The sequence below is a fragment of the Phocoena phocoena genome, chromosome 2, assembly GCF_963924675.1.
Source record: "Phocoena phocoena chromosome 2, mPhoPho1.1, whole genome shotgun sequence".
NCBI lineage: Eukaryota > Metazoa > Chordata > Mammalia > Artiodactyla > Phocoenidae > Phocoena > Phocoena phocoena.
The window spans coordinates 110174492-110190433 of record NC_089220.1 but is presented as its reverse complement, the minus strand read 5'-3'; the positions used below and the strand labels follow the sequence as shown (position 1 = coordinate 110190433).

At 37.4% G+C, this 15942-nt stretch overlaps 1 protein-coding gene across 2 annotated transcripts in view; it reads right to left on the bottom strand.

Moving 5' to 3' along the window:
* Positions 1 to 15942, bottom strand: part of MAP2K5 (mitogen-activated protein kinase kinase 5) — a 267232-nt gene that overhangs the window by 170643 nt on the left and 80647 nt on the right. For both annotated transcript variants that reach the window (XM_065871152.1, XM_065871153.1), the window contains exons 9-11: positions 14469 to 14508; positions 2864 to 2932; positions 2689 to 2770 (exon numbers count right to left, since the gene is read on the bottom strand). In XM_065871152.1, the coding sequence (XP_065727224.1) occupies positions 2689 to 2770; positions 2864 to 2932; positions 14469 to 14508 (191 nt within the window). The remainder of the gene's footprint in view (positions 1 to 2688; positions 2771 to 2863; positions 2933 to 14468; positions 14509 to 15942) is intronic.

The following is a 15942-nucleotide window of genomic DNA, read 5'->3' as shown; positions in this document are numbered from 1 at the left end:
AGGACCAAAAGACACATGATCATTTTAATAGACAAAAAAAAGCACTTGACAAAATCTAATGCCAATTTATGATAAAAATACTCAACAAACTTGATAAATGACATCTACCAAAACCCCACAGTTAACATCATACTTAATGGTGAAAGACTGAAAGCTTCCCTTCTAAGGAGCAAAAGAAGCATGTCTAATCTCACTACTTCTATTCAACACTGTACTGAGGGACTTCCCTGGTGGTCCAGTGGTTAAGAATCCGTCTTGCAATGCAGGGGACACCGGTGCAATCCCTGGTCAGGGAACTGAGATCTCACATGCTGTGGGGCAATTAAGCCTGCGTGCCACGACTAGAGAGCCCTTGCGCTGCAACTAATGACCCTGCGTGCCACAACTAGAGAGAAGCCTGTGCACTGCAACAAAGAGCCCAAGTGCTGGGACGAAGGATCCTGGGTGCTGCAACTAAGACCCAATGCAGCCAAAAAATAAATAAATAGTTTTTTCAAAAATTAAAAAAACCCAAAAAACCACTGTCCTGAAAGTTTTAGCCAGGGTAGTTTAGCAAGAAACAGAAAAAAAGACATCCAAAATGGAAAAGAAGATGTAACACTACCTCTATTTTCAAATGACATGATCTTCTATATGGAAAACCCTAAGGAATCTATAAAAACCTATTAGAGTTTAAGGAACAAGTTTAGCAAACTGAATGCAAACTGGTGTAAAATGGAATGGAACAGTTTGGCAGTGTTAAACATAGAGCTACCATATGACCCAGCAATTCTACTCCTACTGACATACTCAAGAGAAGTGAAAACGTATGTCCACAAAAAACTTGTACACAAAAGTACATAGCAGCATCATTCACAACAGCCAAAAAATGGAAACATCACAAATGCCCATCAGTGATGAATGAGTAAAGAAAATGTGGTGATCTATACGATGGACTATTATGCAGTCATGAAAAGTAATGAAGTACTGATAAATTTTACAACCTGCGTGAACCTCGAGAACATTATGCTAAGTGAAAGAAGCCAAACACAAAGGCCACATACTGTATGATTCCACTTAATCTGAAATGTCCAAAATAGGGAAATCCATAGAGACAGAAAGTAGATTAATGGTTGCCAGGGACTAGAGGGAACAGGGTATAGGGAGTGACTACTAATGGGTAGGGAATTCATTTCCAGGGTGATAAAAATGTTTTGGAATTAGTGGTGATGGTTACACAACCTTGTGAATATACTAAAAACCACTGAACTGTACACATTAGAAGGACGAATTTTATGGTATTTGAACATACCATCTTAATAAATACATTTTTTAATATAACAAAAATTGAGGATTCAAAAAAGGATGATGAAAAGTCATAAAGTAATGACATGTACTGGCTCTATGAACCCATTTTTTCTAGTCAGTCTCCTTGAATACTAATTGTCATACTTCCCATATGTTTGTAAGACTTTTAATTCTTGACATCTACTATAACTAATTTAGAACACATTATTATAGTAACAAGGTGTCAATGATGGCTCATTAAAAAGTCTTGTGGGGGGCTTCCCTGGTGGTGCAGTGGTTAAGAATCCACCTGCCAATGCAGAGGACACGGGTTCGAGCCCTGGTCCGGGAAGATCCCACATTCTGCGGAGCAACTAAGCCCGTGTGCCACAACTACTGAAGCCCACGAGCCTAGAGCCCATGCTCCGCAACAAGAGAAGCCACTGCAATGAGAAGCCCACGCACCGCAATGAAGAGTAGCCCCTGCTCACCGCAACTAGAGACAGCCCACGCACAGCAAAAAAAAAAACGAAGTCTTGTGGGGAATGAACTAATTGTATTATTAATATACTGAGAATCCCCCAAATGAACTAAGTATATTTTTTAAATGTTGAGGGTCTTTTTTTTTTTTGGCCGTACCGCTCGGCTTGCAGGATCTTAGTTCCCCAACCAGGGATTGAACCCGGGCCATGGCAATGAAAGCACTGAGTCCTAACCACTGAACCACTAGGGAACTCCCAAATGTTGAGTTTTAATGAGCTAGACATTAAAAAATTGAATATGTGAAATTTAAAGACTGTTTTGATTTCAAATAGGTAAACAATAACAATGATGACATCATTTTAATGATAGGGTGCCAAGAAATTTGCATTTTGCCAAAATATTCAGAACAAAAAAGATTTATCAAAATAGAAATGAATAAAAAATAAAGGAAGGAAGGAAAGGGCTAGAGTCCAAAGAAAACTAAACAAATCTTGGTTAAACAGCTGTGTTGGAAAACAATTTCTTATCTTGCAATTAAGATCCGATTTCTTTCTAAAAGACACAGGACATTGCATTAACAGATTTCTTTAAAAGAAAATCTGTTTTGGCTATTGAAACATTAAAAGAACAGAGCAACTGTTTTGCAAGTGAAGACAGATTGTATGGAAGAATCAAGTATCAAACCACCGATTAGACTAGTATTTAATCTATTTAAATTTTCAGTAAAAGGAAATGAACTTACATTCTTGAAATTATGGCTCGGCTATAAATATTTAACAACAGGAACCCTTAACACTAAGATGTTTTAGAGCATAAAGGAGGTAATTATTAGTATATTTTCATTATTTTTAATTCTACTTGATACCTATATCAAAATCAGGTTTTAAAGCACTCTACTCCCAAAATCACTTTTAAAGTATTATAAAAGGGAAGACTCACCATCCATGAATTCTGTACATATTGAAATTCTGTTTTCCACAAAAAATGCACCATAAAACCCTATGATATATGATGAATCACACTGTTAACAAAAATAAGACAAAAGTAGTTAATAGCCTGCAAGCCAATACCACAGGCATACTTTATAAGGAAAAGTGACCAAGAAAAAAATTACCTTATAAAGAATTTCCAATTCAGACATAATTTGCTTCTGAAGTTCCAGTGTAATATCTAGTAGTATGACCTAAATATATAAAGGAATCAACATTTACACATTTATTCACCTTTAAATTAAATATAGTCATATTCATTATGAAATATAAAAACAAAAAATATGGTGTTTCCTCTATTCATTCCACCTCTCTCCTCCCCACCACAACCTCCAGTAATACAAACTGTGTCCACATCTGTCTAACACTTTGTATTGGGGGAGGTGGTATACAAGTGATTGATGGGATCAAAGAAAAAGCCAGGTCTCAAAGGTCAGTATTAACAGCTTTGAAAGTCAGTTAAGTTATAACACCCTTAATTTATACATCCTATTTTGGTCACATTGGTTATTTTGAGAAGAGGAAGATCGTAATGACCTTGAAACCATTAAAAAAATAATTGTCTTGTAATTCAGACACTGGGCAAAAGTAGAGAGAAAAATGAGTAAAAATAACATTTAAAGTAGATTTTTAGTTATGAGAGAAATAAGGAGTTTTAAAAATATGTCAGGTTTTTATATTCTTCCAGGTGGGTAATCTTTCTTTGCCAAAACTGTTATAAAATGTTGGAGCTTGAAGGAACCTCAGAAATGATTTCACCTAATTCCCTTCTTTTTAAAAAATTAATTAATTAATTAATTTTGGCTGCGTTGGGTCTTCGTTGCTGTGTGCAGGCTCTCTCTAGTTGTGGTGAGCGGAGGCTACTCTTCATTGCAGTGCATGCGCTTCTCATTGCGGTGGTTTCTCGTTGCAGAGCACGGGCTCTAGGCAAGCAGGCTTCAGCAGTTGCAGCACGTGGGCTCAGTAGCTGTGGCACATGGGCTTAGCTCCTCTGCAGCATGTGGGATCTTCCCGGACCAGGGCTCGAAACCATATCCCCTGCATTGGCAGGTGGAATCTTAACCACTGAGCCACCAGGGAAGTCCCTAATTCCCTTCTTTTAGAGGAAGAAACCAAGGTTCTGAGGAGTCATGAGGCCCAGCAATGTCAGGGCCCCTCCCTGATACCAAGGACCATGCACTTTCCAGTATGCCCTGAGGTTTTATGGTTCTCCTTAAAATATCAACCACTGAGTCAAATTCATAACATAGAAACGTACAATAGTATATTTATAAACTTACCTAGAACAAATTCTAGTTTATTTCAAACACTTATTTTTTTAAGAAAGAAGACCATCAACCATTGAAATTTTACTTAGTATTTCCTGTGAAGCCAATTCAAGGGAAATTGTTTTTTACTTAAAACAGACAGTGATGATAATAAAATAACTGGAAGATAATTTCTAAGATTTGTGGCAGAGTTTCTGACTCTAGACATTTCTAGATAAAAACTTAACATTCAGGATTACCAATGATAGTCTAATTAAACACCATCCAACACTGAACCACATTTTGTATTACAATGGCAGAATATGTGTGTGTGTGTGTGTATACACACACACACACACATATATATAATCAATACTGGAGGAAAAAACAAATTTTGAATTGCAAACTGCTGTTAGAGCAAGGAAATAAAAGGATAATCTCTAAAACACAGATTTTATAGTCCTGACATCCATTGCGGAGAGGGTAAAATGAGTACAAAAAGGCATAGCAGTTTCTATCAAGAGTTTGCTTTAGGCTTATTTATAAAAGCTCTCACTAAAACTAGACTGTAAGTGTAACGCAAAACTGCCAAGAAGCATTTAAACATTTCTCCCAATCAATAGTCATTTGCCACAATATTCACTTACATTTTTGTTCCTGTATAAAATTTAGCAACAAAATTAATTTATCTAGTGTTGTTTGAATTCTATGCCATAAAATATTAGAGCTATTCATCCTACTATGTCAAGTACAGGGACTCTTTCAACCTGAAAAACTCTGCTAAAAGGAGTAAGGTATTATTTACCTTAAAGCAGTGGTTCTCAACCTTGGCCTCACATTATAATTACCTTTATATCTAGGTGTTTATATAAATATATAAGGACACTTCTAACAAATCCTGATGCACAGGGCTTACTCCAGAATAAGGGAATCAGAATCTCTAGGGTTGGGCCCACATCTCTGCATTTTTAAAAAATTTCCCAGATAATTTGTAACCCACAGTAAGGTTGAGAATCCCTTATTTAATGTTTCCAAAATGTCGTTTATTCAGTGTTTAGTATGACTACTAAGATATACTGCACCTCCAGGCCCCCAATCAAGAAACAACATGATGCCACAAGGCTAACCAAAACCTTGTTATTAACCCAAAACTACCAGCTATGAACATATTCTCTTCACAGAGAACCTTAACTGGGCTCCTATGGCCTCAAATAAAGTTAAAATTCTAGCATGATAGTCAAGGAATTCTTCCACAGTCTACCTCCAACTTGTTATTCTAGCTCCTTCTCCCACTACTCCTTACCACAAACCCAATCTACGTGTAAAACCAGATGATTTCTACCGGTCCACACACATATCCTGTGCTTTCCCCAAGCTGTTCCCTCCACTTGAGGTGTGCTTCCTTGCTCCACTCCATAGTCACTGGCCATAAAACCTTTCCTATCCTTTAGATACAGCTTGAATGCCACCACCACCTCCACAAAGCCAGCCCCAAAGCCCTCCATCAGATCCTTTATCTTTTTCCTTATCATAAGCTGCCTTTAGCATTAATACCTCATCTCCTAAAAACAGAAGCCTAGAGAGTACAGAGTGGTTGTAAGCCCCTGAACGGCAACGGCGACGACTGTCTTGTGTATTTTTCTCTGGTCCCCTCCCCCCATATCCAGCACCCAGCCCAGGGTCTTACTCAAGTGGTGCCCATTAAGTGATGTGGGACTTAATTAAAGTCCTCCTTACAAACATAATCCTACAAATAAGAAGCTATTTCTAGACAGGAAGGAAATGAATTGCCTGATTTCTATAACTGAATTTAAAACCAAAGACAAACACCAAAATAAATAAAATTGCCACACTGGCCTAACATGTAGTAAGTAACACCGTATTTGTGGGACCAATCCACTGCACCCTAATAGGTCTTGATCATTCCTGGAATTTGCTATAGTCCAGAATAGTGGAGATTCCATAATGGTAAAAAAATGAAAATGTAATTTCTGGGAACTTGAGAGGGCAAGTAAAATCTACCCTAAAATGGAAAAATTGGGAAAAAAGCATGGCAAATACTAATATTTTTTTCTGAAGAACAAGGAAAGCATGAACTCCTTAAGTCTTCATGATTTTTTTTTTTTCTTCTTAGGAAGAGCTAAATTTTTCAAACTGGAAAGAATTTGAACATGAAACATTTCCTGGAGAAAGGGTTAAGTGAGAAGCTGAAATACCTGAGTGCATTTCCGCTGCTCTCCACTACACCTCCAAATAAGGATGAGTTGTCAAGTTAAATATAAGCAGTCAAGTGACTGAATTATAATTTACTCTGTGCTCAATTTAAATTAGTGTGAGGCTATTAAAATATACAGTATAAATACGGCAATTCATCACAAGCTGTCATGGATGACTTCATTTATTTGCTGGAGTGGCACACGCTCCACTAAAGGGAAGGAGAGCAAAATCACAGGTCAAATTAAGCCGCTATTCTGTTTTAATTCGCTTATTTAATCTGTGGCGACATAATTGTCTTTTACAGTATGTACAACTCAGAAAGGAAATTTGGGAGGGTTACAGTCAGTATATAAATGATTAATCAAATGGTCCATTTAAATGCTAGTTTAAAAGCAGCAGAAACCCAAAGCAGTCAAAGAATGATAATCAGCACATGCTACATACAAGGCTAAATTTCCTGGAAGATGGATTTTTCCCAATTAGAATATTTACAGTACTGGGGAATCTATTGAGCTCTACTCTTTCAAAGATTTTATAGACTACATTAACGGTATAAAAAGGTTCTGTTTGCAAGATGGCTAACAGTATTTTTATTTGTTTTCTGCTCTACTTGTTTGCAATGGTCTTGCTTAACTACATTCCTCCCCCGCCGCCCACCAAAAGCTAGTTAGAAACACATATTCATACACAGTCATCGAATAGTTATCTTTGAACTAGCATTAGTATCATTTTGAGGCAAATTTTTTTCTAAACTCAGTGATATAAAATAAAAATTCAAGATACTTCTATTCGTCCCAAAATTCAACTTTCTTTTTATAATATCTGAAATATTTTCCCGCCTTTGAAGTCTAAAGAGGTAAACACTAATACGCTTAGACACTGCAATATTCTTTAGACAAAAAAGTCTAGAAAATAAGAACATTTACAAGTACAAAAATTAGAAATATTTTGAGTAGGAAGAGAAAAGTAACAGATTTTCAAGGACTCTCATCTAATTGCTCCCACAGACATTCAAACTATGGGTCCAAATGACCATTTGACTTGGAAAATTAAATTTCCCTCATCATTCTATGCAGGCATCAGAGCCCTGCAGGTGATTCTGTTTAGACAAGGACTGTGATTTGCTGCTCTTCGCAATCCCTTTGTGACACCAGGCAGCCCCGTTTCACAGCTGAGGTCACTGAGAGGTTCAAGTGACATGCTTGAAGTCACACAAAAGTCAGGAGAGGGTCAGGAAAGGACCAAATGCACTTCTAACTCTTAACCTTTCATTTCACCCTTTAATATAAAAAAAAAGCTAAGAAATACTCTGGGTGAGAGCAATGGTCCATACAAAGAACACTATGGCATATTTTGTATGTGAGCTGAACCTACTTTCAGGATGTTACTTCAAAAGATGAATGAATGAATGAAAGAACAAATGACAGAATAAAATTTATTTAGTTAGTCATTCAACTAATTATGTGTTGAACATCTAATCATTACAAGATGTTCAGTGCTCTGTACTAGGCCCTGTATGCAAGGTTCTACATGAATCAATGAGTCAGACAAGAAGCTAAATAAGATCTGTTCCCCACTTACAAAGAGATTTCAGTGTAATAGGGGAAATGTACATGTATACTAATAGCAAAATACAAGGCACTATGTGATAACACCCGTAAGAGACATACAGAGAATTCTAGGGAGGTTCAAGGGAGAAGGTGAGTGAGTGAGAGATATACCAGATGTGACAGGATTTATTCAAGTAAGTTCAATGGAAGAGCAAGCTTTGGAGCTGACCCTTGAAGGGTGTTAAGTATTTTGATAAGTGGAGACATGGGTGAAGGCATTCTAATTAGAAAGAAATACATGAGTAAAAGTGTTGAAGTGAGACACTACTCGGGTTCAGATAAGGCAATGAGTTCAACTTAAAAGCAGCACAGGATTCAGACACATAATGCTTCAAAAGTAGGCTGATGACCTACTGTGGAAGATCTTGAGTTCCATTCCACAGAGCTTTTACTTGGGAAGTAATGTAGAGCCTTTGAAGACTTTTGAGAAGGGCAGAGATGTGACTAGAACTATGTTTTAAGAAGCCAAATCCAAGGGTAGTGAGCAGAAATATAGTACAGAGCATGGACTTGAGGCGAGACTGCCCTGAGTTCAAAGCCTGGTTCCATTACATATTAGCTGTGGGACTAAGCTACTTAAATATTCTGTGCCTCAGCCTCTGCGTCTGTAAAACGGGGATCCATAATGGTAGTAACTGCAGAAGGTCACTGTGAGCATTAAATGAGGAAAACGTATGTAGAGTGCTTAGCACAGTACAAATGATCAATAAATGGGAGCCTGTATTTTTGAGAGAATAATTTAAAAGCTGGTCAACATGTCTGACAAGAGACAAAAACAAGCATCTGGATTTGCATGGTGACAAGAAAGGAAGAGATACTAAAATTTAAATAACAACAACAACAAAAAAGAAACCCAGAAAAATCAACAGGCTTCTAGACACTAGATATCAGCTAAAACAGGACAGTGATCCCTAAGACATGGAATAAGATGAGTCCTATGACTGTTGAGCTTACTAACTAGACAAGAGTTTCCAGGCCCCGCCCCTGCATGGGACCCAGGGGAAGCTCAGCCACCTCCCTAAGCTGAGAGAACTGGGAGTCCGAGGAGGCCAAGGCAGCTAGAGTTCACTGGCAGAAGAGCAAAAGGAGACAGCTCCAGAGAGCTGCAGAGGGCCCCTGAAGTCTCCAGCTGAGTAACAACTAGCACGTGGATGTCAGGAAACTACCTGAGGCCAGGGAAAGAACCCCCAGAAAGAACCAGGAGAAACAATCTCCGAACCTCACACTAGGCAGAGTTTGTGTTCCCACCAGCCAGGATGGAAAACCTGTATTTGCCAAGGCATTGGGGTAAAGTATTCAGAAGATGACTGCTTCAGCTGACTGGGGAAAATTAGTTCTGGACTAACCACTGGGATGGTCCCATCTCATAAAGATTAAAAGCAAGTCCTGAAAGGATAAAACTGTTTCAGATTCACTAAACAGCACCTCAGAATAAAGCTCAAGAATATTTACAGGAATGAGCCTATGCCATACGACTGGCATCCAGTAAAAAATTATAAGGTATTAAAAAATACAACCCCAAATGGGGAGAAAAAGCAATCAGACAAAACTGACCCCCAAATGACACTTATCATAGAATTAATAGACAAGACCATTAATTCAGTTATCATAACTATATTCCACATATGCAAGAAGGTAGAAGAAAGATGGAGCATGTTAAGTAGAGACATGGAAGATGTAAAAAAGACCCATGTAAACTTCCAGGGATAAACAGTACAACGTCTGAAATGAAAAATATACAGAACAAAATTAATAACAGAATAGAAAATGCAGATGAAAGGACAAAAACCTGAACATTTGACAACAGAAACTATTCAAAAGTGAAACATTAGAGAGAAAAAAAAGCCTAGAATAAACAAACAACAGAGTATCATTTTGCTGTGGGACAACTTCAAGTGACCTAATATAAATGCAATTTAAGTTCCCAAATGTGTGTGTGTGGGGGGGGGATACTTGAAGAAATAATGGCTAAAATTTCTCCAAATTTAATGAAAACTAAAAATCCACAAATTTCTATCTCAACAAATCCTAAGTACAGGAATCATGAGGAGAATTACATAAAAGCTCGCCATAGTCAAATTGCATAAGACTAGTGAGAAAAAAATCTTAAAAGCAGACATACACACACTACCAAATGCAAAATAGCTAGCTAGTGTGAAGCAGCTGCAAAGCACAGGGAGATCAGCTCGGTGCTTTGTGACCGCCTAGAGGGGTGGGATGGCGGGGGAGGCAGATGCAAGAGGGAGGAGATATGGGGATATATGTATATGTATAGCTGATTCACTCTGTTATAAAGCAGAAACTAACACACCATTATAAAGCAATTATACTCCAATAAAGATTTTTTAAAAAGAGAAAAGCAGTCAGAAAAGACGTCAGTTCTAATGTACAGAGGAATAAAGATTTTAAATGACAGTAAGAATGAATGCAATGCAGAAAACAGTGAAACAAAATCTTTAAACTACTGAAAGAAAAGGACGATTAACCTAGAATTCTATATCTGGCAAAAATGTCTTCCAAAATTTAAAGTCAAATATACACTTTTCAAGACATGCAAAAGCTGAAAGTATTCATTGCCAGGACACTCATGTACTATAAGAAATGTAAAAGATGGGAGTCCTGCAGACAGAAGGAAAATGATACCAGACAGAAATCTGGATCGACACAAGAGAATAAAGAGCACTGAAAAAATGTGAGTAAATATAAATATTTTCTTACATTTAAAATGCCTTTAAAAGACAACTGTCTAAAGCAAAAACAGTAACAATGTATTCTGGAGTTTATAACATGAGTAAGTAAAATGTACGGTAACCAAGGTGACGATAAGGGAAATGAAAGTATACCGTTGTAAAGTTCTCACACTACAAGTAAAGTGGCACAATATTACTTGAAGGTAGGGCTTCTCTGGTGGCACAGTGGTTAAGAATCCGTCTACCAATACAGGGGACACGGATTCGAGCCCTGGTCCGGGAAGATCCCACATGTCGCGGAGCAACTAAGCCTTATTGCGCCACAATAAGCCTGTGCCCACGTGCCACAACTACTGAAGCCCATGTGCCTAGAGCCCGTGCTCTGCAACAAGAGAAACCACCGTAATGAGAAGCCTGTGCCCGGCAATGAAGAGTAGCCCCGCTCGCTGCAACTAGAGAAAGCCCACAGGCAGCAACAAAGACCCAACACAGCCAAAAATATATACATAAAAAATAAATTAAAATTACTTGAAGGTAGACTATGATAAATTAAAGATGTATACTATAAACTCTAAAGCAGCTGCTTAAAAAAAGGACATACAGACAGAATAAATAGAAAACAAAGAGCAAACTGATATACTTAAATCCAACCATATCAATAATCATATGAGATGTAAATGATCTAAATATCTCAATTAAAAAACAGAGATTATCAGACTGGATTAAAATACAAGACCCAACTATATGCTGCCTACAATAAATCCATCCCAAATATAAAGATACAACAGGTTAGAAGTAAAAGGCTGTATCATGCTAACACTAGTCAAAGTAAAGCTGGAGTAGCTATATTAACATCAGACAATGTTGATTTCAGAGCAAAGAATATTACCATGGATAAAGAAGATCACTTCATAATGATAAAGGGGCCAATTCATCAAGAGGACATAACAATCCTAAATAACCTAACAGATCTTCAAAAAATATGAAGTAAAAAATGATAGAATTTCAAGAAAAAATAGACAAATACACAATTGTTCCTGCAGATTTCAACACCCTTCTTTCTTGTTGATAGGACAAGTAGATAAAAAATCAGTAAAGATACAGAAATTTGGAACAACACTAACAGCCAACTTAATCTAATTGACATTTATCCTACATCGTATACAACAGACTATACATTCTTTTCATGTGCACAGGGAAGACTTACCAAGATAGGTCATATTCTGGGCCAAAAAATAAACATCAATAAACTTAAAATAATTCCAGTTATACAAAGTATGTTCCCTGACCACAATGGATTTAAATTAGAAATCAGTAACAGAAAGATATCTGGAAAAATCCCCAAATATTTGGAAACTAAATAACACTCCTAAGATTTAATTTAAAAAACTCTGCCTGTTTTAAAGAAATGATACATTTCTTTCTCTTAGGATTTGACTATTATATAAGCAAAAATGGTTTTTGCCTTCACTGCCAAGAAGCTCAGGGCTAAACAAAAAGTTTAAACACAATAATCATATCTACTCAAATCATTCATTCAACTCAGTTTGAGCATCTAGTATGTGATTTTATAGAATCGAGGGATACAATACAATATAGTCCCTGCTCTGTAGCTCAGTTTTATGGTCAGGTCTAGTGAATAGTATACTTGTAAAGCCCTACTGTTTTCATTTATTGAAAGTCTCTACTTTAACAGCTCTTTTTTAAATGTGTCCTTTCTTTAAAATTGCATTTAATCCTTTCCAGAAACAACTGTTAGCCACACCCAACTAAATAATCATGCAGAAGAATTTTAATATCAGCCTAGGTTAAACATAATTCAAAATGTATGAAATTATGAAAAATTATAATGCACTTGTAAGGCCAAATAGTAAGTTTTGGGGGGTGATTTATAGCAGTTCTCCCCTCTCCTGGAATAAATAACCTAAAGTTGACTGTCTTTAAATATACCACTGACAACAATCTAAAAGTTTTGACATCGGAGGAACAAACAGATAACTAGATAAAAAGGAAAATACTGTTGGAGTTGGTGGAGGTGTCCTCTGAATGAAGAGGGAGCTCAGAAGGTACAGAAAGAACAACCCAATGACGAGCTGGTACCACAGAGCTGTACTCAGTGAACTCAGGGGAAGACTGAGGTGGAACCTGGCCTCTACAGTACCTACCCTGGAAACTGTCTGGACTCCAGGGTCCTCCTCTTTAAAATGTGGGCCATGACAGATGATCTCTAAGGTCTCTTTCAGTTCTACAATTCTGTGAACCTAGTTTGGCTGGAATATCAAAGAAAATATCCCAAGAAGGAGCTCTGTGGTAGTGCCTCACCAAAAGCTATTTGAGTTGTTAAAACTAGTCTTGATAATACACATAACACATTCTAGGTGCTGTATTAAGTGTGGTATGGAAGACCTGAGTCTCAGTTTTGGTTTAATTTTACTAAAAGGTACAACCAATTGCAATTTAAGTGTTCTGATTCTTAGTTTCCTAGATAAGATAAAAAGATACAGAAATATATACTATGCAAGTATTGGGGAAAGAGACTGAATTCTCACTATGGTTAGCTAAGAAGGAATCTTGGAGGAGATGGACCTTGAAAGGATAGATGGAAATCAAAGGGATGGGCAATGGTAATAACTTATATAAAGGCTACAGGGTATAGCAGAAGACACGTGCTTTGGAGGCTGATGGATTCTGTTTTAAATCTTGGCCTTGGCTCTTCCATCTGTGTGACCTTGGACAATTCAGTTTTCTGAGTCTCAGTGTCCTCAAATCTAAAATAATAGGCTTACTTTATAGTTTTAAGGATTAAAGATAATAGTAATATAGAGTCTAGCACAATACCTGGCATATAGTAGTCATTCAAAAAATAAAAGCTTTCATTATTAAGGGCCCAGAGACAGAAGATAATGGGCATAACAGAAAGCAACATGCAGGTAAAGGAGAGGATGTGGCTGTAAAGGTAGGCAGGGGCCTATCTGTAGAGTGCCTAACCAATGTGCAGGGGAGTAAGGAACAAAGCAGGCCTGACCAGTTTGTTAGCTAAGAGCCCAGTTTGGAAGTGGAGTTCTATGGAGTTAATTTGAGGTAATAAAGGTTTCAGTCAGAGGTGCAATTCAAGAGACTCCATTAGGGAAATCTGAGATAAAATGATGGGAAAATCAAGCACCAGCAGCCCATGCCAGAGACTAAATCCAAAGTAGCACGGGCAGGACTGGGATCTTGAAGTACGGCAGGGATGGGGTGTGACCATGAACACAATGGAAACAAGTAAGGAGCATCTAAGGTAGTTGCCTAGAAGATCCCTGAGTTACACGCAGCTTCACTCTATTCGGGCTGCGGTGTTAGGGTATCTCAGGATGCCATAAAGATGTAAAGAAGCGAGGCAGACATCATAGGCTTTATGTTGTACACTATTGGGGCTGGGGGAAGAGGGGTGCTAAGAGGGGTTTCAGATCGGGGATTCAACTTCTCAACTCCAGTGGCAGAGTGAAAGGTACAGTGAGGAAATTATTATAAAAGTCCAGGTAGGAGGTAGGTGGGCCTGATACAAGGCCAAAGCAATGAGAATAGAAAGAAAGTGACACATGGACCCATTTCAGGGGAAATTTCTGACAGGATGTGGTGACTTACAGGATGTGGCAGATGAAGGAAAGAAAAGAGTGAATAACTACTAAGTTTTTGAACTGTAAGATGAGGAAGACAGTGATGCCACTGAGCCGGGAACACAGAAAGAAGCGTAGGTGACGATGATGAGAAGAATCACAATTCGAGGAGCTTACATCTGAGCATTCGGAGGCACTTAAAAGACGTGAATGTCACAACACGGCCAGAGCTTCCATCACCCACCACCCAAACCTTAAAGCACTTCATTTCTTCTTTGACAATACCTGTGACTCAAGCTAAGGGGGCTTGGGGGCAGGGAGAGCATCAAAAATTTCATGAATTTCATAAAACTTATCCAGCACTTACCTTTACAGCTAATATTTTCCCACTTGGAACATGATATGCTCTACGGAAAGATAAAAAAATAATAAAATCACTTGGGATCACTAAACAACCTACCAAGTGGTTAAGGACATAAATGTATATCTGAATACATCCTCAGCAAGGGGATATATGATACTTTCAAAGAACACTAATAACAGTAGTAATCTACATTTTCTATTGAGCTTAATGGTTCACACAGTGATTCACTATGTAGTACCTTAAAATAACCCTCTGAGGTAATGCTGGTATAATTATACACTTTTTAGAGCCCAGAACTCTGAAGCATAGAGAAGTTTACCCAATGGCACGAGTCAGTAAAAGGCAGAACTAGACATTAAACCCAAGTCTCCTGGCTTCAGATCCCTTACAACATACTGTCACTGTGTGTGTGTGTGTGTGTGTGTGTGTGTGTGTGTGTGTGTGTGTGTGTGTGTGTGTGTCTTCTACAGCTCTCTGCTAAGCATGGTACAGAGCCACATAAAATGGGAGGTTTCCCGTTTAACTCAGTTATATATACAGATAAACTACATCCCTACGTTTCATCAAAATAATCTCAAAACACATGGTTTAAGATATAAATTCATGTACAAAGTCATACAGTTACAAGGCTCAAGTATGAGGTTCATCTTTTCCTAAAGTTGGCATCTCTCAGTATTTTTTTAAAAAGCTACAGAACAGAGGCAAGCTCAAACGATCAGATACGGTGAAATAATTACAATTTAAATCAAACAATATATGAATACATTCATTTATGAAAAAGAGTAAGAGAATGTTTGCAGAAATAAAATACCATTACATCTCATCAAGACCTTTTGTATTGAAATGAAATGTGTATGCATGCACTGCAAGGAATGCCATTCTGACCAACTATCCAAAAACAATTTGCTTTATATAAAAATTTCAAAACAAACCAAATAACATAAACAAGCACTGTTATTACAAGCCCATATAGGTATAAAGAAACAAATTAGTTTGGAAGAACTAAAATCTTGCTCCAGAGAAGATTTTACATATTAGCCAAGATCCAACTGATCTTCCCCTCACCCAGTTAGTGTTAAGATGTAAGTGTTAAGGAAGACACGAGGGAATGGAATTTAGCTTCTCAGGAATTCCCCATCCTTACATGCCAAGTTGCTAAATAAACTTACCAGGCTCCCAATTTTTACTGGGTAATGACCTAGTAGTAAACATTGTTCATTCCTTTTATTTTTTAATTGAGATATAATTGACATGTAATATTAATTAGCTTCAGGTGTACAACATAATGATTCAATATTTGAAAGTATTGTGAAATGATCACCACAGTAAGTCTAGTTAACACCCATCACCACAGTTACAAAAATTGCTTATTTCATAAAATAAAAACAAAACATATATTTCACTATTATCAAAATGAAAACATCATTTTCTGTTGTTTTGGCACAAATATTCATTTTTAACACCTTTATTGAGGTAT